The 20,605-nt window shown below is 35.3% G+C and overlaps 1 protein-coding gene across 10 annotated transcripts in view; it reads right to left on the reverse strand.

The window, feature by feature from the left end:
- The window catches only part of LOC109851789 (nuclear receptor coactivator 3-like), a 94,032-nt gene continuing 73,427 nt past the window's right edge, over positions 1-20,605 (reverse strand). For 4 of the 10 annotated variants that reach the window (XM_020422225.1, XM_020422228.1, XM_020422222.1 and 1 more), the window contains exons 4-21: positions 19,228-19,347; positions 18,892-19,069; positions 18,410-18,735; positions 17,848-18,068; positions 15,259-16,369; positions 14,861-14,983; positions 14,429-14,776; positions 13,713-13,979; positions 13,387-13,549; positions 13,084-13,265; positions 12,655-12,996; positions 12,356-12,468; positions 12,149-12,275; positions 11,660-11,951; positions 9,979-10,302; positions 4,682-4,864; positions 3,648-3,724; positions 2-1,480 (exon numbers count right to left, since the gene is read on the reverse strand). In XM_020422225.1, the coding sequence (XP_020277814.1) occupies positions 1,412-1,480; positions 3,648-3,724; positions 4,682-4,864; positions 9,979-10,302; positions 11,660-11,951; positions 12,149-12,275; positions 12,356-12,468; positions 12,655-12,996; positions 13,084-13,265; positions 13,387-13,549; positions 13,713-13,979; positions 14,429-14,776; positions 14,861-14,983; positions 15,259-16,369; positions 17,848-18,068; positions 18,410-18,735; positions 18,892-19,069; positions 19,228-19,347 (4,566 nt within the window). In that variant the 3' untranslated portion in view covers positions 2-1,411. Of the gene's footprint in view, positions 1,481-3,647; positions 3,725-4,681; positions 4,865-9,978; positions 10,303-11,659; positions 11,952-12,148; positions 12,276-12,355; positions 12,469-12,654; positions 12,997-13,083; positions 13,266-13,386; positions 13,550-13,712; positions 13,980-14,428; positions 14,777-14,860; positions 14,984-15,258; positions 16,370-17,847; positions 18,069-18,409; positions 18,736-18,891; positions 19,070-19,227; positions 19,348-20,605 lie in introns of all 10 variants that reach the window. The other 6 variants (XM_020422224.1, XM_020422223.1, XM_020422227.1 and 3 more) reach the window with 6 other exon arrangements.

Consider the following 20,605-nt stretch of genomic DNA (forward strand, 5'->3'; position numbering starts at 1 on the left):
ATATAATCATATTAACAACAACAAGTATTCTTTGTCATATTTTGGTGAAGATTCTTATACAATCACAAATATATTATTTATAAATGTAATAGTCAAAAATTGATGGTAAATTAAGGAGAATATGTGTGAATATAGAGTGCTCTATTTCCTTTTCTTTCCAATTTGTGTACAATAATTAAATCCTATAAATAGTTATCTATAATAATTAAATCCTATAAATAGTTGTCTATCTTCAACAGCCACTGGTATATAGTAAAGTATACCTTTTTTGTTTTGAGGTACCTACATAATAGTTTTCCTTTCTCTTATAATCCCACTCTTGTTGATACCAAATACTGACGGAGAACGCGACATACACACACATACCACACGTAACAACGCGCACATATACATATACATACACACAGATTTAATCGACAGATAAAACGTGGATGTGGGCTTATCATCGGTACATGTCTCCGATCGTTGATATACAGGATGCGAGAGGACAATCGAAAAATATGTCATTTTTTGTGCAAAAAAATAAGTCGAGAATGTAGAATAAAATTGTTTTGATAGTCAATTTTAAAAATTAAAAAAATCGATATAACATTTACTTTTTGTTACGCTTAATTAATCTTTAAATAGCCTTAGTACCAATTATATATTTATCATATATTTTCTGATAACAATTATTAATTATATTTCAGAACAACAAATATTCAATAAAATTGTTAAAACTCTCATATTCACACAATTTTATTAATGATCTTATATCATTAACTTCATTTACTTTGCTTTATTAAATGGAAGAGAGTGTAACTTTTTAAATTTTATTCCTGCCGCACCCTATATACCAATATATATAATATATACTACGACATTCAGTCGTGCGAAGCTAGAACGAGCATGACGAGAAAAGACTCTTTGTAAAGATTGGCCGGAGTCCGTTTGTCGAAAAAAAGATAATAAGTTTATGCAATTGTAGACAGTTATACTTTTTTCTCTTCACTTTGCATTTGTTTATTTAATACATTAATATTAAACACAACTACATTTTTTATTCTACTTTTGTGTTGAATATTTGTCGAATGTAAAGAGAGCTTTGCTCGTTCTCGCTTCTCGATTGAACAAAGAACAAAACGCATTCTAGAGAGCACCGCGCGCTAGTTTTTGCATTGTATTTGGTGATACGTATATGAATACTGACTCCCGTGTGTGGCATTACATATAATACAATAGTATCCATTACGTATAAGAGTGTATATATGTATTTTATAACTCTTTTCCTTCTTCTCTCACGTACTTACACATTCTCTCTTTTGCTCATTGTTTTTTCTTTTACGTCCTACATCTCCGTGTTTCGCTCTCCGTACGCTCAAATCTATATTACATGTAATCCTTCACTGCGCAACGGGATAGTGGCCTGCAGTCACTCGGACAATAGCTTCTGCAGCAACGACGACTTCGGATCACCTCGTGCCACTTCCTCCATAGTAGTCTGAAATCAACATTGGAGACTTCGTTAGAACTGCTGTTTTATATCGATGAACGCAGCGTGGATTTCGAAACCGATTGCACAAAATTATTGAGCAATGTAACATTCGCGAACATGTCGATCGAAGATTTTTTTGACACAAGATATAAATCTTCTCTGAAAAATTGATGAAATTCAAAATCGACAACTTCTAAAGCAAAGAATTTAAAAATCCAAAGAATAAATCGAATCTAAGGAATAAAAAACAATTAAGATCTGGTGGAATTAATTTCCTCGTCAATCGGTTTGAAATCTGATCTGATAAATAAATAATCTGTTGCGTTTCTTCGGTCATTCACATATATATATAAACTGAAGTATATAAATTAATTCAAAATAGTTTAGAATATCAATACCGCAGCTTTATGATTAGGCCTCATTTGTATGACATTCGCTTATATGAGTTCTATAATTATTCTTTTGGCAAAATATTTTAAGATTAAATTAATTTTAGATCCGTGCATCAGAATACTTGAAAGTCCTTAGTATTCGGATGCGTGAATCTCATTATCTATTTCGTCCTGATACGAACTGAAAGAACAGAATCATATTGAAGCCACATAGCAACTACACATCCAATATCTCAATGCAACAACAATGGTCGCTACTATAGCAGTTTCGTTTCAACAGAATTAATTGCCAATTATGAGTGTATTTTCAATTCAGTTACACATCTGTGGAGCGGTGTAACTTGAAACACACTCTCTAACGTTACACCTTTCTCTCTGTAGCACTAGCGAGTACCTCATGCAACAAGAACAGTCGTTCTCGGAAAAAAAAGAAAAAAAAAAGAAATTAAGATCTACGCGAAGATATCTAGGTTGGCTTACTGTGAAAAAGCATTACGATACTAGACATACGTTATACAATACAAAATGGTAGTACGATTACTTCCAAATGAGCTGAAGCTTTATACGACACCATCACCCTGTGTAGATACGCTAAGAAAACGCTTTGCTCTGGCACCGATTCACGAGTATAGCTCGTATTCGGGAACAAGTGTGTGTGTGTGTGTGTGTGTGTGTAACGTGTTCTTGAATTTCTTTCAAGAATTATATCCGAGAAAAATGAGGAAAAAAAAACTACAAACTGTATTAGACCGAATTACATTTGTCACACAGTTTGTATTAGCTCGTGTTACGCCTTGTGTGAGAACGGAGAAATGAAAATGAAAAGTTACAGTTTAATCTAGCCCTCGAGTAAGTACACTTAGTTCTTTGCACAAAATGTAATGCAACTCGTGAAACGCGCTTAAACGTTATGCAGACAGCGGAGGCTCCATTAGCCTCGATAAGGTCCACTTCTAAAGGAAGTCTACTTGGCGTGATAAAAAAATCAGCTTTTTTTTTTTGTTTAGATACAGCTACATGTAAAAGAAAACAACAGCAGTTTTCTTATTGGTGCAAAACACTGAGTGTAAAACTTAAATTTATATGATATATATATATCATTAATGCGCATGAATTGTTTATAATTAACAAAAAGAGATTCTTGTCAACTTTTGTAAAAAAAAAAAAAAAAGACAAAGTTTCTTTGTTTTCTTATTGAGAAAAATTCTGAAAATTCCAATACGATATACGTAAGAAGAATACAATTACAAAGGAACAAAGATAGATAAAAAGAATAAAATGGAATAAAAAATAGAATAAATTCCAGAACTACAAAATCGCGTCTGAAACATTGGGAGAATTTGTTTCGCTATTAAATTCTTTTTAAGAAAATTTCTCGCGCGTGTAGCAATTAATAGTCTGATTTGCTAATATATATAAAAAAAAAGAGAATATATTTCTTACTACGCAAACATTGCGGAAACATCCGAGAAAGTATCATCACAATGCGATGATGACGAGAAATATATAATCGCCAATTTGCGACGACTTCGCATGCACATGTAGAAAGTAAGATAGAGAGCACTCTAAAATTAAAGAGAATAAAGTAAAATAAAATAAAAGATAAATAAATCTCTACAAGTTTTACGCTCAGTGCGCAAGTAGAGATAGATAGATAGAGATCGTTAAACATATTTCGTGCACAGTCAAGTTCTGAAGCCAAGCGTATAGAGGGAAGACATAGCATAACAAAATCAAAAAAGTACGTAAAATTAATTATATTGTCGGAACGGGGTTCTTACCCTGGAGGATGAGGGGGCACTTCCGGCGCTCCCAATGGCCCAGCTCTTGGCGGGGCCATCGTTAACCACAGCCTCACCTAGTTGGGACATCGTAACAGTAGGCGTTACCACAGTCTTTGTAGAAAAAAACATTATGCCTTTTCTTATACAAGAAGAGATCGCGCATGCTTCAGCCTGTATATATTGACGCTGACGTTTTTCGATTCTCGATTAATCAGAGAACACTCTCGTGAAAGGATTTGCAAAAGACCGCGGGAGACCGATCGATTGTATTCGATCTCTCTAGAATTTCGACGTTCGCTTTCCGTTCTATATATTTTTTAAGATTCGCGCAGAGAACGAAATTACTTTACTCAACTTTTTTAAGACAAAAAGTGCGATATGATCGAATCAATTCATTTGTTTTAATGAGAGAAAAATAAATTTAAAAACACAATGAATATTTTTAAAAACTGTACGAAGAAATACAGGGGGTCTTGATAAGATGCGTCTTGATAAATATAAATTAGTAATACGTGCGACAACGAGAATCTATAGAAAAATGTGCGTGAACTACAAAAAGGAGAAATTATACAAATTGCGTTTGCAATACTTTTTCACAGTATTTACTTTATGCAATCTTGTCTTTTTATTTTTTTTATAAAATATAAAACTCTGTTAATCAATATTCAGAATTGCAACGTTCGGGTTTTGCACGATTGAAATTCGACTGAATAAACTTCTAAAGAAGAAATGTATGCCGAAGTAAAGCATACTGAAGAGAAATCGAAATTTTAAGGAAATGTTTTGTACGTGTGCCTCACTGATTATATATATATATATATATATATATGTCAACAAAACAATTATAGCTACATGAAAACGCGCTTTTTCTTTAAATCCCCATTATATGCTATGTGAGCTTATAATATTCGTAGCTTTTCTCAATTGAGCTTCTCTATGCGATTTCGGATAGTTAATAGAGTTTCCGGATGGTTTCAAATTTCGAAACACAGCGCAAAAGGGTATGTTCTGCGGTATTTGGATAATGTTACCTGCAGAAGACATCTCGAACGTCAGACCGAGCGCTTCGAGATCGTCCTGAGAAACTTGACCAGAAAGGTTGTTCTGCAAGTTGTTGGGAACTCTCTGTTGTTGTTGTTGCTGCTGCTGTTGCGTTCGCGCGCCAACAATCGCCCGCCTCAATTCTTGCCGCACAAATTCCGACGTGGCATTGCCTATAACAAGAAGATCAATAATAAACGAGATATTGTGACGATACGAGTCGCATTACTCTTGTGCGCATCGCACTTCTCCGTGTTCGTTTCTCTGTGCGTTATTCTGTCTCTAATCTTGTTTTTTTAATTAGCAGAATCTCTTTATTTAACACGTTCTTGCTAAGAATTGTCTCGAATCATCCTTTATCGATGATAATGTGTTTAACGTAGAAAAGTCAGTAGCTTATCGGCGGTCGAAAGTGACGTGAACAAGAAAATTATATGGAAAAAAGCAAACTAGAAATTTCGGCACGGAACTTGTTAAAAATATTTATCGAGATTTGAAACACATATTCATATAGAACGGAAGAATTCGATTGCTTAATGCAAAAAGCATAAAGAATGTCATTTGTGCGTTCAACTACTGCTCGCAATTGACGAGCAGTAACTTTCCGCGGTGTGCGCACTGGGTGACGCTGACTCGGCAGTACGAGAAAATCAGTGTTGCCGAATCAGTGTACCAACGGTTGTGAGATGAGATAAAACACAGACACGTGTCATTCGATGCTCGTCCCTAGTCACCGCACAGAATACTGCACTTGTACAGCCCAATAGTTCTGCTATTTTATGTTTACTTTTGACTCAAATAAAAAAGACTATAAAGATATAAAAAAATGAGCTTTCGTATCTTTATAATATAGGATAGAAAATTATTTTTGTATATATTTCTTGTAATTATTGATACAGTATTCTGCCTCTGATATCTGCACAACTGTGAGTGAAAACTTGTGTGATACACGATTTATTGTATGTGTATATTTAAAAAATGAGAACGTTCTCACAAAAGTTTTCAATCTTTTACGAGATTGAAATGATGCGTATAATCTGATTATGATTAAATGAGAATTCGATGTAGACAGAAAAATGCACAAAATATAAACATATTAATCACGGAAGCTCAATGCACTGTACATAAAGAGGCATTGTTGTTAGTAAAAATGTTTCCACAGCACGTAGAAATATAAGCGGTGCTCGATTTTGTTCCTTTTGTTTTTACATCGAAATGTTATATTACACAGATGAACACAGAATGTGATGATGAGAAAATGAATCGCGATGTGAAATACAAAAATCCCCACCCACCCCAGACATCACATTTCTCAAGTTTAGCGCTTTTCACAAACAGAGGGATGTGAACCAAAAAAATACATACAGTAGTGCCTCGAAAATTTTCCGCATTTTTGTCTCGATATTTTTTCGGAAGTCATCTTCGCCAATTCCCGAAGAAGTGCTTCGCCGAGGCTTCGCGCAAATTGGTAGGAAGAACTCTGCGGCGGTAGTCGAGCCCGTAGTCAAGCCAATCAGAGATAACAGCCGGCAATTTTTGAAGCACACACATATCTCCCTCGAAATTTTTCCGCTTCTCGGTTTTCCGCGAGCGGAAAAATTTCGAGGCACTACTGCATATAAATTTATTTCTCGTATTTCTGAAATTACCGTAATGACTTCGACATCATAATTGATCTTCTAATGCAGGCCACTTACCCACTACAATATTGAATTACAATGCAGTCGAATCTTTACATTTACTTCTAGATTCAGAATTACGAGGTGAAAGGACAAATTTCTTTTCGTGCGAAATGTCGTTTTTATATGTCTCTCACGCGATCATCGACGAAATATTATTTATATACACAATAAATATATATAATTTATATCAACGCATCGTGAAACTTGTCCTCCCGTTTTCGCAATGTTTAGATATTTGTGGTAAAGGTAACTTGTTCATGGTCATGTGCAAATAAAAAATAAAAAAAAATTGTACAGTACTACATTTGCAACGTTCAAGTGGTTCTATTGATGATTCAGTGCATTGAGACATACTGACAGAAAAAAAAATCAAGCTGCGTAACAACATTTTACTTCAGCTCTCAGCAAATGAGAAAGAACGGCGCTTAGAAAGGGAACCACCTTTTTTCTAATGCAGCGTGTTTTCTTATCAGGTTATCTCACACGTTGCAAATGTAGTATACTCATAAGACTTGTTTAGATAATTTTATTCAATCAATAAAAAAAAAAAAACAAAAAAAACAAAATGAAAAGGTTTTTCAATATAACATATATCACTTGTCTCTTATAATCGCAACTTTGTAATAACAAAATTTGGTATTGAAAAAAACATTATATAAACTACTAAGAAAATATTCTATCGTATACGATATTGTTACGCAATTTGTAATGAAACACAAGCGCCATACTGTCATACCATAACGTTCAATTTTGTGATCACATATTGTGAATGGTATTCGGGTAATCAATCGGACAAGACAAAAATATACTGTGATATTGGAACTCTTCTTAAATTACTTATACAATGCTATTTTCTGTCTTTATACACGAGCTGTCTAATCTGTGACGTTACGCGAGCAAACGATCGAACGGTAAGTACACAAAACAAATTGACTAACTGATTTCTTCATATCTTATTCCGATAGCTGTATTCTCTGGATAAAGATATATAAAAATATATACTTTATATATACTTTATCTTTTCGATAAAGTGTCTGAGAACTTATCTAGAAGATAAAAAAATTGGGCCTAAATAATACTAAAGAGCGAGGTAAGCTCGCGAGCATCCAATTAGACAACTCTTATCACGGTCATCTTATCGACTTAAAAATTTATCGCACATTTTCAAAACGTTACAAAAGTATGTTTTTACAACATTTTTAGATGTTGTAAAAATATATTTGTAAAAATACAAAAATATGTTATAACATATATTATAAAAATTATTTTACATAATTTTTTTTGTTTCTTTTACGTTAGTTAAAATGTAGAACTATTGAATAATCGAAATCAATAAGAAATAATGAAAGCAAGAATAAATAAAATGATTGCTAATATTACAAAAAAAAAGCTTTAGCAATACATTATCACAAAATTTAAGTGACACAATACAAAAAATATTTGCGAACGGAAGATGAACGATGTTTGACAAAACAAAAAAGAAGTATCGCTCATTTTTCATTCGCACAGTCAAAACCATAAGATCGATCACAGAAACAATCTTTCTCACAGTCGAATTAGAAGTAAATATACTAATGGAGTCGAAATTAAGCTGATAGGATACAAATAACACGATTATAAAAAATGTTAGAATACAAATGACACGATTATAAAAAATGTTGTACTTCAAGAGTATAAAATATAGTATAACAGTCACAAAGAGATAAATTATAGTACGAAAAAACTTGATAGTAAAGAAGATTTAACACCGCGTAAAAACCAGAAATATACAGTCTGATTAATTAATAAAATTTACAAGGCAGTTGCGAGTCAATTTATATGTCTTCATACTGGCTAAAAGTAACTCGTTTTTTCTCTCAATTTTCTTTCTTTAACATTATTCAGAATACTTAAATATTTTGAAAATAAAACCAATATTTTAAAAAAAAACCAAGATTTGTTTTGTCAAAGTTATAAACGTGGCTAAATTTACAGAATTATTTATGGAATAAAAAATTTGATTTAAACGGCAACCGCTCTGTAAATTTGGTAAACAATGCTTTTTATATTTCTAATTAATGTGTAAGTAGCGCAATTGATGTAATGATTTTGGTGATAATGATGTGTGTATACTATATGTTACAATATATGTGATATAAAATTATTGTACTACATAACATGAGTGAAATATCAGAGATGTGTAAAAATACTTTGTAAGAGATATTTAGCATTACAGGAATGATATTTAGCGTTACTTAAAATGACTATGAAGCGTCATGCAACATTGAGCACACATATCACTATGCTTACACAAACTAGAAACTAGCATTTAAAAAAAAAAAAGCATATATAAAATATTTATGATAATAACACATATATTCATTATCTTTAAGATCTACATTACAACACTAATCACTAGTTGTATTTAACACACATATTATTAATTTTTTTATGTAGTTCTGTGAGTTTATAGTGATTTGCGCATTTCCTTTTTAATCTTTTCTTTTTCTCGTTTTTTTCTATTTAAATCATCGAGAAAAATCAGATTTCATTTTTACATACATAGACATTTTATGCTAAACAATATAATAAAAGATACAAAAAAAACAATGGGCATCTCAAAAACTAAAAAATTATAAACTTTATTAGTAAAAGAAATATTATTATTATTCCTAAAAAAAGCAATATTAGATCCTAAAATCATATTAGGATTTATTTAGTATTTTGAAAAATTGTTTTAAAAAATCTATTTTGTGTTTGACTTCATGTCATACTTTCGTCTTTGCTCGTTCGATTACAATTTCTTTTTTGATACATGTTTATTTGCTGGATGTCATAAAAGAAAAGACGAGTAAAAGAGAAGAAGAAGAAATAGAGAGAAGATAAACAAAGAACAGGTTTTATGCACAATTAGTTAATTCATGCGTTGCACACCCGCCCTCGTTGTTGCTTCGTGTTGCTGCAGATTCTTGTGCTAACAAAAGTGTTGCTAGTAACGTTAAATTAGGTGTTCGAAGGGGAGATATATATCATTTATAAATTATAATACAGAGTATATTACCACCTCGTTAAGATATCAATTTTTTAAATTAAGAAATTGTCTTTATCATTATCATTACAAAGAAAAAAATCATAAAAGTTTGAATTTTTTTTTTTGGCAGCTCCGAGACGAGCTATCTATTTTTTGCTCTGTCTCACTCATTCTTTTATTTGTTTCATCATCGTTTCCGAATAGGAAGATTATCGTTTTATCACGTGTTCTTAATTTCTCACAACCTGAGAAGTCGTTAAAGCGACTAGACAAGACTAGAATAGTCTTCGATATATAAAAGTTACTTACTTTGGTAGAAATTTTTTGTTTTTGATTGTTTTCTTTGATCGCTTATCTTTGTAGAATGGCAAACATAAGTATTGATCCTTTCGATCTCTTCGAAAGCAAATTAATCGATCGGTCTCTACCTTAACCCTTTCAATTCTGCTTTGCAATATCGTAATGAGGTAGTGTTCTATAAGATTTTTATTATTCGTACGACGTTGCATTGCTTGTTCTAAAAGACCAACTTGTGATGATGATGGTGGTGATAATGATATTATGTCACATGACATTAATAAGTCACATGACTTACCACCTATTTGGTGATTGACAGGATTACCGGGAGGCAGTGACCTCGCATCCTGAGCCTCCCCGCCAGACGAATAGAGCGGGACTGATGATCGATCGTAACAGAACTGACTGTTCTGCATGTCTGCCGTGTTGATAGTGTTGGCGTTAGTGTGTTGTTGATATAGCATAGATGTATGTTGTTGACTGGAAAAGTGTTGGGTGTTGGTGGCACAATTATGTTGTTGGTTGTGTGTAGGTGTCGCCGGGCAAGCCGAGTGTGAATGACTAGGTGATAGAAGAGGATCCTTACTCACTCCTCCGTAATGCCTAGGCGAGCCGATTCCACCTGCAACATCAATCGTATATCCGGTTGCCCTTTTGCTATTTCGCTCTTATATACCATGCCAGCGCTTAGTGTCAAATAGCCACGCACATAATACCGAGAGAAAGAGAGAGAGAGAGAAAGAGAGAAAGATCGAAATATCTATACATTGAATAAAGTAAATAACCAGCTAGAGCATTACTCGGAAAACTCGGTTCTGTTTCGGCTCGAAGCTAAAAGCAAATGTAATCGCACGCTATAAAACTCTCGTGCCTCTTTGGCTGATTGCAAGTATTACATAGACAGTTTTTTCTTTATGATTGGATATTAATCAAAAGACAAAAAAAACATTCGTGTTTGAGATATAGTATATGAGAGAGAAGAGTATATCATAAGAGAGATAAGTAAGCATTTCAATTGTACTTCTAATGTAAACACACTGTTCCAATCATAAATTATTGAAAAACTAAAACTCATAAACTTTATGCTGAACCTGCCGCAATTACTCAGAATAGTTGAGTTACGATACTTGCTTCTTCTATAGAAAATTCAATATGACACAACAATATCACGTAACTCCTATTTACATAAAAACACCGAGAGATACAGGCACAAAAAGTACTATTTATGCGCATACCGGACTAATCTCTATGCACATGGCTTTCACTATTTAATAGATTAAAGTTAATCTTAGTTTGTAAATATACTTACTGACACAAAACTTACCCGTACACGCAAAATTCTTCGCATTCTTCATCGAGATTTAATTTAAAACTAATATATACAAAGGTTCTAATACTAATTCAAATATCTTACAATCTAAGAGCGAAGAAATTCGATTTTACATCGCGTTAAATATATAATAAACCGCTTGTAACAAATAAATATCTTATATCACATTACAGTATACCAAGAGAAGTCGATTTACCGATATAAAAACTTTAATACCTTCTATATAAAAAGGTAACAACTTAGAAAAAGCTTGTAATAAATTATTTTTATATGTCTCATTCTTTTTTTTATTACATCAATTAAAATCAATTAATTAATAAATAGACGTTGACGGTAAAACGACTTTTCGATTATTCTTATTTCTAATTCTTATAAGTAGATGTACAATGTGTACATTATTTTTTCGCACGCTGCGTAATATGAAACCTCATATTTGATATAATTTTGTAACGAAATCTTAGATATCACAGCTTTCTCCATACAACCACTTTTAATTTCTAACTTCATTAACCACGACGGATTGCTTCGACAGCAAAATACAAGATTCAGAGTTCGTTGGGAGAAGGGAGAGGGAAGGGCTAGAGTTAATTTTATCTTCTAATCTTAACAACTGATGGGGAGATTTGTTGACATAAGAAGTTATACATACCTGGCAATTGAGTCGTGGCGGAAGGCGTGGATGTTGTTCGTTGCAACCGATACTGGGTTGGCGGGTTCGGGGCACCTGTATTGGGACCCGGTGGAAATTGACTGGCCGTGGGTGACGTGGGTGGAGGAAACGCTTCGGCAGGAAAAGGAGATTGCCGCGCAGAGGCTGGTGTCCCCGGCGATGGCATCGATCTTTGCTGCTGTTGCTGCTGCAACTGTTGTTGCGCCGTGACCTGCTGCTGCGGCCTCACCTGATTCATGTTGTATAATCTCGGTGTGTTGCCGTAATTGCCCTAGCGCATATATCGTTCAAACGTATAAAACTCGAAGAAATCAACATTTGCAGTACAAAAAAAAATAGAAAAAAAGTGAAAATGTAAGCTTGTAAGTTACAAACGTAACGTTCGTACGACTGATCATTCAAGCTTTTAGCTGTTATTCATTAAAAACTTCACGAAACACCTCACGAAAGAACCTTATCACCACTTACTTGCGTCACTCGTGGCGATAATGGTTGTGGATGAGAGAACGACAGTATACCGGCCGGAGAATGTGGCGAAAGTCTCGCCGCGGCCGACACTTGTTGACCACTGTTGAAGTTATTATTCACAATAGAACTATAAAACAGAGAAAGAAACGAAAATCTTTATTTTCTATGATTGCGCAAACGAAAACCGAACTCCAATAGAATACTCACTGTTGCGGCATCGTTGACGGATGGGAATACGAGTGACCGAGTCGATGACCAGTAGCCATTTGGACGGATCCCCCATAACCTGGAGAGACTTGTGAATCTGGGACACTCGATCGCTGAATAGAAATAAAAACCATATTTTTGCACTGGTTATTTTTTATAAATTAGATAAATAGATAAATTAGATAATTAGATAAATTAGATAAATTTTAAGTGATAAAAAATAAAATAAAATATATTTTTCGGATATTTTTCTTTTATAGGTTAGGTCAGGTAAGTAAACAAACAAACCGCGCACATACCTGCAATGTCACATTTGGTGGCGCAACGGTATTGTTCAAAAGATTATCGATGTTATGAATACCGCTGCTGATTTGATCCGGAGCAGTTGCATTCGACGGTATAAGCAGCTGCTGCTGCTGTTGTTGTTGCAACAAACGTTGCTTTAGCTGTTGCTGCTGCTGCTGCTGCTGCTGTTGATGTTGTAAAAGTTTAGAACGTTGCAACTGCAACTGCTGTTGTGTAAACTGAGCGGTTTGTGTTCTGACTCCTGGTTGAGTGTTAAACCTCATTCTAGGCTGTTGATACATGGGAGGTGGTTGATAACTGTGACTAGTAACGGGTGTCACAGGCGCAGTTACCAACTAAAATGCAATTCAATGTTTTTTGTAATTTTAGCGACATAACGCTATAGACTGAGAAACATTTGAAATAAGAAGATGACAACTTACCGCGGTAGAATAAGCTGGAGGCGTAGCAGGCATAGTTATGGTGGAAGACGTCGAATTCACGGCAGTCTCGCATGACATCAACGACTTCTGAATTCTGTCAATTGCCAGCTGTTGATACATGACGTTGTTCTCCGGTGCTTCAATGGTATCTAGAAGAGATGCTGCAACAGATGCTACAAATCCTTTAATAATATAAATTATCTTCTTCGTCACATATAATTAATTTATATAATTGCATTACATTCTCCAAAAAAGAGATTGACTAAAGCATTTACACATGCTAATAACAAACAAGATAATTACCTGCTATAGCTTCCTCCGGGACAATTTCAATAACTTGATCTAGTATTTCTGAGAGATCTGGGTCTACTGACTGATTCCAGTTTGGATCGGTGCTCGTCTGATGATATTCTCCACTACTCGTAAACTCGGAGTCAATTAATCCCATTTGGGGCCTCTGTTGTTGCTGCAATTAAAACACAAGTTTAAGTATTTTTAAATTATTAACTGCAATTGTTTTCAATTAATTTCTAGGTAAGTCAATATTTTTATTAAATTAAAATAACCTAGAAAAAAAAATAAAACTTAAAATAACCTAACCTAGAAAAAAAAATAAAACAATTATATACCTGACTTAGCATATGACTGAGGTAGGTATTGGTTGCTTGACGAGGTAGTTGTCTCGATTGGCTTTGGAGAGGACGTGCCGACGTCCCAATTGCAGTTGTCGTAATCGCGTTATTACTGCCAACTTGCATACTGCCACCAGTCCAAGACTGCTGCTGCTGCTGCTGCTGCTGCTGCTGCTGCTTCTGCGGCTGCTGCTGTTTCTGCGACTGTTGCTGTTGCTGCGATTGTTGTTGATTTTGTTGTTGCAGCAGATTTGGCGGCGTTGCCTTTTTTCATAATAAATAAATGTTCATAGGTATATTAATAAATAAATAAAATTGAAACAATTAAGTCCAATAGCGAGCAACAAATAAGATGTATTATAACAGAAAAAGAGCTTCTTACAATAAAACTTTTTTACATTAAACGTTACATTAAAGCGAAACGTTTTGGCTCGTACTTGAGTCCATCTTCAGTCGCAATATACAAAAAATGAAAGATGTTATAAAAGAGGAGAGTCAAGAGGTAGTGGAAAATTCGCGTGTTCGTCGCTCCATAATGCGTTCATACCTTGGTCAATCTATTAAAAAATCTATGTAGAGTGTAAAGTCAAACTGTCAACTGTCAACTGTCTTATTATTGTCTTTTTTTAATAAATAAATGTATCAAGTAAGCAATTATATACTTGATATTGTAGTCGCAATATTATCAGAAATGTTTGACTATAAAATTTTACCTGTGGCATACTGTCTATCACGGTTTTGGCAATGGCTACTGGTAGAGTTGTGACTGGCTGCGGTTCTTTCGCTAGCAGGGAAGCCAACATCTTATTCTTCTCCCATAGTTTACTCGCAGTAGCACTCGGAGGAGGACCCGAGGAAGATACTTGATGCGATCCATCCGTAGATCGCTTTGGGGCTACATTCGTACTGTCATCTTCTCCCGGTCTCTTTTGGCCTACCTGCGTGCTACCAAGACCGGTATGATCACCCGATTGCGACGGAGATGGTGTCGTGTTTCCAAATCCGAGACTCCGCAAGAGAGAAGACTCATCTCTTCGATGAGAGGAGGAGTCTTCTCGATTCTGTTATAAATAAAGAAATTTATAATGAGCCTTTGAATTTAATATTTCAACTCTTTAAAAAATAAATCAACATTTGAAGAGAACCTGTTGTTCTTGCAACTTTCTATCTTCGTCTTGATCTTTCATAAGTTGCTGTAAGAGTTCGTTCCTTTTCTTCATTCCCGCGCGAGTATCTTCGTCTTCGTCATCATTCTTCTCATTTAATAACTTAACAGAAAATAATAACAGAAAATTAAAAATTTGATTGCATTAAATGCAAGTTTTTTTGATGGAAATAATGTGAATAATAAAAACAGTGCTTGACAATTATATTTTTCTTACTTAAGTTACTGAGCATCCAAGCTGCAAGATAAAATTCAGATAGAAAAACGATCGTGAATTGTCAAATAACTGCGTTTTTTTTAATACGACCTATATAGTTTTAATTTGTCTTTAAAACGAGCAATCACATACACACATACACACATTAAAAGTGCCATTACCTTGAGAAGCATGTGATTTCCGAGGGACGACTTGGAATGCTCCATGTTTGATTTTGGCACGTTGCTAGGAATCGTGCTCCGTATTTTGTGCTCCGTATGGTAGTCGTCCTCGTCCTGTTGATTCAACAGAATCTTAAGAATCCTGTGATCGTTCGGATTGTCCGAATCATTGTTCGTATTTTCTTGACTGTCTTCACTGGCGCTCGGGCCTTTGGTTAACAAGTTTCTCAGTCTGCCAGACTCCATAGACACAACACTACTGTTTTGAGTCTCGACAGCGGTGGCGCTATTGGTCTTCGTCACACTGTCAATATTACCACTGCCGTTGTTGCTAGCAGGACATCCGTTCTTGCCGCCTTCTTCCGTCTTCACTGGCGTAGTGGCGACGTTACCGCCGATTCCACCGCTATTGGCTCCTCCGTTATTCCCACTGCCACTGCTCGCGGTATTACCACTCAACGTAGACGTCTGGGTGGATTCCTGAAGAGGACTAAATGGGAACGAATTATTGAAGGTGTGAGCGGCGCTGACAGTGCTCGGGCTGAATGGTCGTAAGGGGCTGCAGTGAGGAGCCACCGCCGAGCTAGAGAAAGTACCCTGCGAACTCGGTGATGTCGGCGCTGGCTGGGATGGTGGCCGTGAGTTTGGTGGCCCGCTCGCCCTCGACTCTGGCCGATCTGCCCATCCGGCGCTACTATCCAAGTCCCATGTGGAACTGGGGAAGAGCTCGAATTCCAGATCCATGTTCCCCGAAAACTGGTTGAACGGATTGCCGGCGGACGTGCTCAACGACGTGAGAGGATCACTGCCGCCGCCAGTGCCGCCGGTGCCGCTGCCACCATTGCCACTGCCGCCGCCGGCACCACCCGCACTAAAAGCGATAGAGTTCGACGACGTGGCAGCATGCGAGACCGCCGTCATTCCGCGAGCACTGATACCACTCACTTGACCGTTCAGATGCGCGGCGGACATTAACGTGCTACCAACGTTATTGTTATTGTTACCGTTATTATTATTACTATTATTTGCACAACGATTACTAGAGGAGTATCCTGAGCACACTTTACTGTTGGAAAGCTGACCACCCTCGATAGGCGTTAATTCATTATCCCTATCATGAACAAGAAACAAAACAACACATTTATTTGCCAGTTAGCTGCATATCTTCACCCTAGCTTAAGACTAAGCATAATTTCTATATAATGCATATCGTGTTCGCTTCGGCTTTGTTGACATTTAGTAACTTAACATTGAAAACACATTATTCTGCAGCATTTTCTATAAAGCACAGAAGCAATAATTAAATCTAAATTTCAAAGATTTATTGCACTTGATCAATATAAATATAAGAGACACATATCTTAGAAAAGTTCCTAAAATTAAAGAAAGAAAAAGTGTAACTAAGTTTCAGCAAAATGTTCAACGTTAAATATACTAAATTTACTTATGTATATATATGTATATTCACAACTTGTGTTAGAAAACAAATTAACAAGTGATATTAAGGTTTTGGATCTCTTAGCAAGTGACAAGCATCTTTATTGAATTCAAACATTAAAAAGCAAATTCAAACGCCATAAGCAACTAGGAGTCAGGATACAGAAATCAGGATAGTACAAGAGTGGCCAACACATCTCTAGCATAAAAAACCCAACATTGTTGTGCTAATAAAAAAAGTGCTAACACGTATCTTTCACGGTGTGAGAGCGCGTAAACTCATCAGAAAACGTGTATCTAGTTTGAATTTGTAGTTGCTACTAAATTCTTCCTTATTCTGAGAAAATTTATAATCACACGGAACAACTACGATCTCACAATGCGGTGTCTTAATTTTCGACTCTCTCCTTTTCCCACCCCTCGTTGTTTACAGTCTAGAAACCTTCAAACTCAAATCGCGTTTTTTAGATGATAGAGTTAGAAAGCAAATATACTATTGGTGATAATGTTCGATTTGAATTGCGCGTTTAAAAATGTCAGTTCAGTTTTTTACTAGCTTATCAAATATAAAACAGCAAGTGTTCTAAATCTCCTATTTTTAACCGAGATGTTGGTCTTATTTTTTATTCTTCCGATCGAACGACATTTGTTAGTACATATCAAACATTTTTCAAAACTAATTAATCGCGTCCATAAATAAAACAGTTTAAAATAAAGTCTCAATTAAATAATAGAAAATTTTTAAATAGATATATTATTCCCGATATTAACACTCTCCTTCAAACGGTTACAAACTATTTTTATAAAAACAATTTAAGATATAATAATTTCTATCGCTTAGAAAAAGAAACGTTAGTGATTAGATCCATCAAAGTCGTTGGTTGTATAGATAGTTAGTTGTGCAATTTTATATATTTGTGTTAAAAAAAATATTGCAATAATAGCAAACTAAATTCCACACACCATAAAATGTATTCTTCTATACTTTGTCTTTAAATTTTCAAATTATTATTTTCCCTCGCAAATGTTATGTTTTTCTGAATGTGTAATTATTTGTGTAACACATAAATAAGTCTGTGTGTGCGTAATGTCTCATTAACAAATGTAATTAAAATACGTAAAAATTAAAAACAAATAACATGTGTAACTTACTCGATAATGGAATTAGTAGCCATCACGAAGTCATCGTTTATACTTGTTTTGAAATATTTTGACTTTGTTTGTACGTTGACGAACTTCTCAGGACTAATGCGTATTCGATAAACATTGCTCATACTTTCCCCGACTTGGAGCGTATCGTTCAAATGCTTCGTGAGCGTGCTGAGATCTTGGGGATGGCACAAGTCCTTAAGTGCTGTGCCTACCAGATGGTCCTGTAAGAGAAATCGTTTCGTGAATTTGACGGTATTAACTTGCACCCACTCGATAAGTGGGTGCGTCAAAGAAGAGACAACTTTCTACCGACAAACATTAATATACACATATAAATGCATTAAGTTAAATTAGAGAAATATTTTTAAAACTTTCTGAGAAAACAATTTAACATTGTAATAAAAAAAAAAAAAAAAAAAAATCTAAGAAAATTCGCGTCTCTTTTTCGACTGCAACTCCCTACTGCGCTTTAGTCATTTCAAATAACGGTCACAATCACCGTTGATTTTGCGAATATGTACGTTAATCAAGACGTGAGACGACGATTTGCCAAGTCCTTTACCTTGTTTAGGTACTGGGAGTAACTGGAGGACAATCCACTGACGTCGATCGCGGTAATCTTCCCGGTGGTATCCAATTTGATGGTAAATTGCTCGATGGTACCAAGGGGCTTTTCGTGTATTTTGCGCACCACGCACATCATTGAAATACCGTCTGATGAATCGGAGGACACGTCGTCGCTTTTCCTCACAACAGTATGTATTTTATAAGACTCGTACTTCGATACACGCTGTTGCTTCTCTTCCATAGTCTCGTCCTTATCATCGGGAGGCTTCACCAAGAAGCGGCAAATAAAGTTTCGAGGTGGAAATTGCGACTCGCTCCAGTCTGCAGAGATTATTTTGCAAATATAGATTTAAAAAAAAATAATAATAATAACTTTTTGAATTTCACAAGACGTGTATAAAAAAAACTTAATATCAAAAGCGCTAGCACGCGGAGTTACGCTTACGATATTGGCATTTGCGCAATTGCGATACACACCTAACGTAGGCGAAGACATAGGAGGCATGAAGGTGTTATGGTCTCCATGATGAATTATGTTGTAAATATCCTTTCCGATTACATCGTCCTTCGTGTAATTTAGGTAGTGCTTTATATGCTCCGTACAGTGTGTCACACGGCCCTCCAAATTTACACAGAATAGAAAGCCGTCTATTGCCTGTGCGGAAAAAAGACATGATAAAAAACGACTTTTTAAAATACTCTCATCCTTGAATAGTCAATCACTCTACTTTTGATTACATTAATTTTCGTCACATAAAAATAATATTCGCAAATTTATCCATCGAGAAATTTAACATCAGACACGATACGAACCTCAAGAGTAAAAGCCAAATGTTCGTTGGACACTATCGTTGGACCAGAATTTGTCGATGAGACTTCTCTAAGTTGTACGAGATTATTGGAACCCTCTGATTGTTGCGTCAAGTGCCGAAGCTGCAAAAAAAAAACAAAAAAAAAGCAAAATAATGACGATCACAATGATTCACAATGACGATCGAGAATTTTTGCACTTTGCGCATTTTTAACGCCATTAATCACTACCTTTCACTTTTAACATTTTCATTTTTGCTTACGTTACATGTTTTCGAAGTAACTTTTTTTATATTTAAAAATATTCAGACCGCTTGGAAATCAATAAATCGATTTTCAGGAATTTTCGGAATCGGCGTCGAACGTATATAGAAACTGTCAAGTTGTCACATCACTTTGCTTTGAGTCATCGTCGTCGTTTCCTCGAATAACCGTCATGATGCATGAATATTTAGACTTCGGTGCGTACACGCTCGGAGTGCACATTATGCGTTTAAAGCGTTTCGCACACATCGAAAAAAAAACAGATTTCTTCGAAACTCGAGATCAATTTGCAAGATCGCTCGTGTTTTTTGAGCAACACGGCGCAAATACGCAAAATACTTTTATCGCGCGCAACGAAATCGAAGATTCAACGCGATATGTTACACAAAGTGGATAGAAAGTATAGAAAGTTTTTGTGATTGAATATTATTTATATTTAGCGGTAATTACCAAAAAAAAAAAAAAACATTTGCACTTTTTTTTATTTTAGACACTCTGCGATCTCGGTTTCATCGATTGTTCGATTGTCAAGAGCGTATTGTGTATTTTGCAATTATCTTAAATTCGTTCAAATGTGAAACGCACGCACGTGTGTCTCAACTCGAAAATATTTGAATGCAAATTAACTTCAACAGAGATTACGCGCAATGTGCACTTTGATTCTATAATTACACACGTTCACAACATCATGTTACGCATTGCCCTCTTTTTGTGCAATCGCAAGAAGCTTCATTTTCCACTTTGATTACGATGAAATTTGCTTGTTGACGATTTTCTATGCAAACTGCGTGCGATTATTATTTTCTTAATATAACTCCTTTGAGAATTTGCGAGAAAGTAAATGACGCGCTATTTTCATATCTATAAAAAATACCGCATTACAGACCGGTAACAGATTTGTTTCGATGACGTGACTTCGACACGTGTACCGGTCGCATATCGCAAATGTGCTCTTCGCGCGCATCGTCCTCCTCCGCGTGCATATAGCGGCGCGCGATAAAACAAAACGTACAAAAATATACTAACAAGACGAATGGCTAAGTGGCGAATTTGCCGATACGCATCATCGTTCAACGACCAAGATACGCACCACTTTTTTTTTTTTTTACGATATGCG

The sequence above is a fragment of the Pseudomyrmex gracilis genome, unplaced genomic scaffold (genome assembly GCF_002006095.1).
Source record: "Pseudomyrmex gracilis isolate BER0280 unplaced genomic scaffold, ASM200609v1 scaffold_20, whole genome shotgun sequence".
Classification (NCBI taxonomy): Eukaryota; Metazoa; Arthropoda; class Insecta; order Hymenoptera; family Formicidae; genus Pseudomyrmex; species Pseudomyrmex gracilis.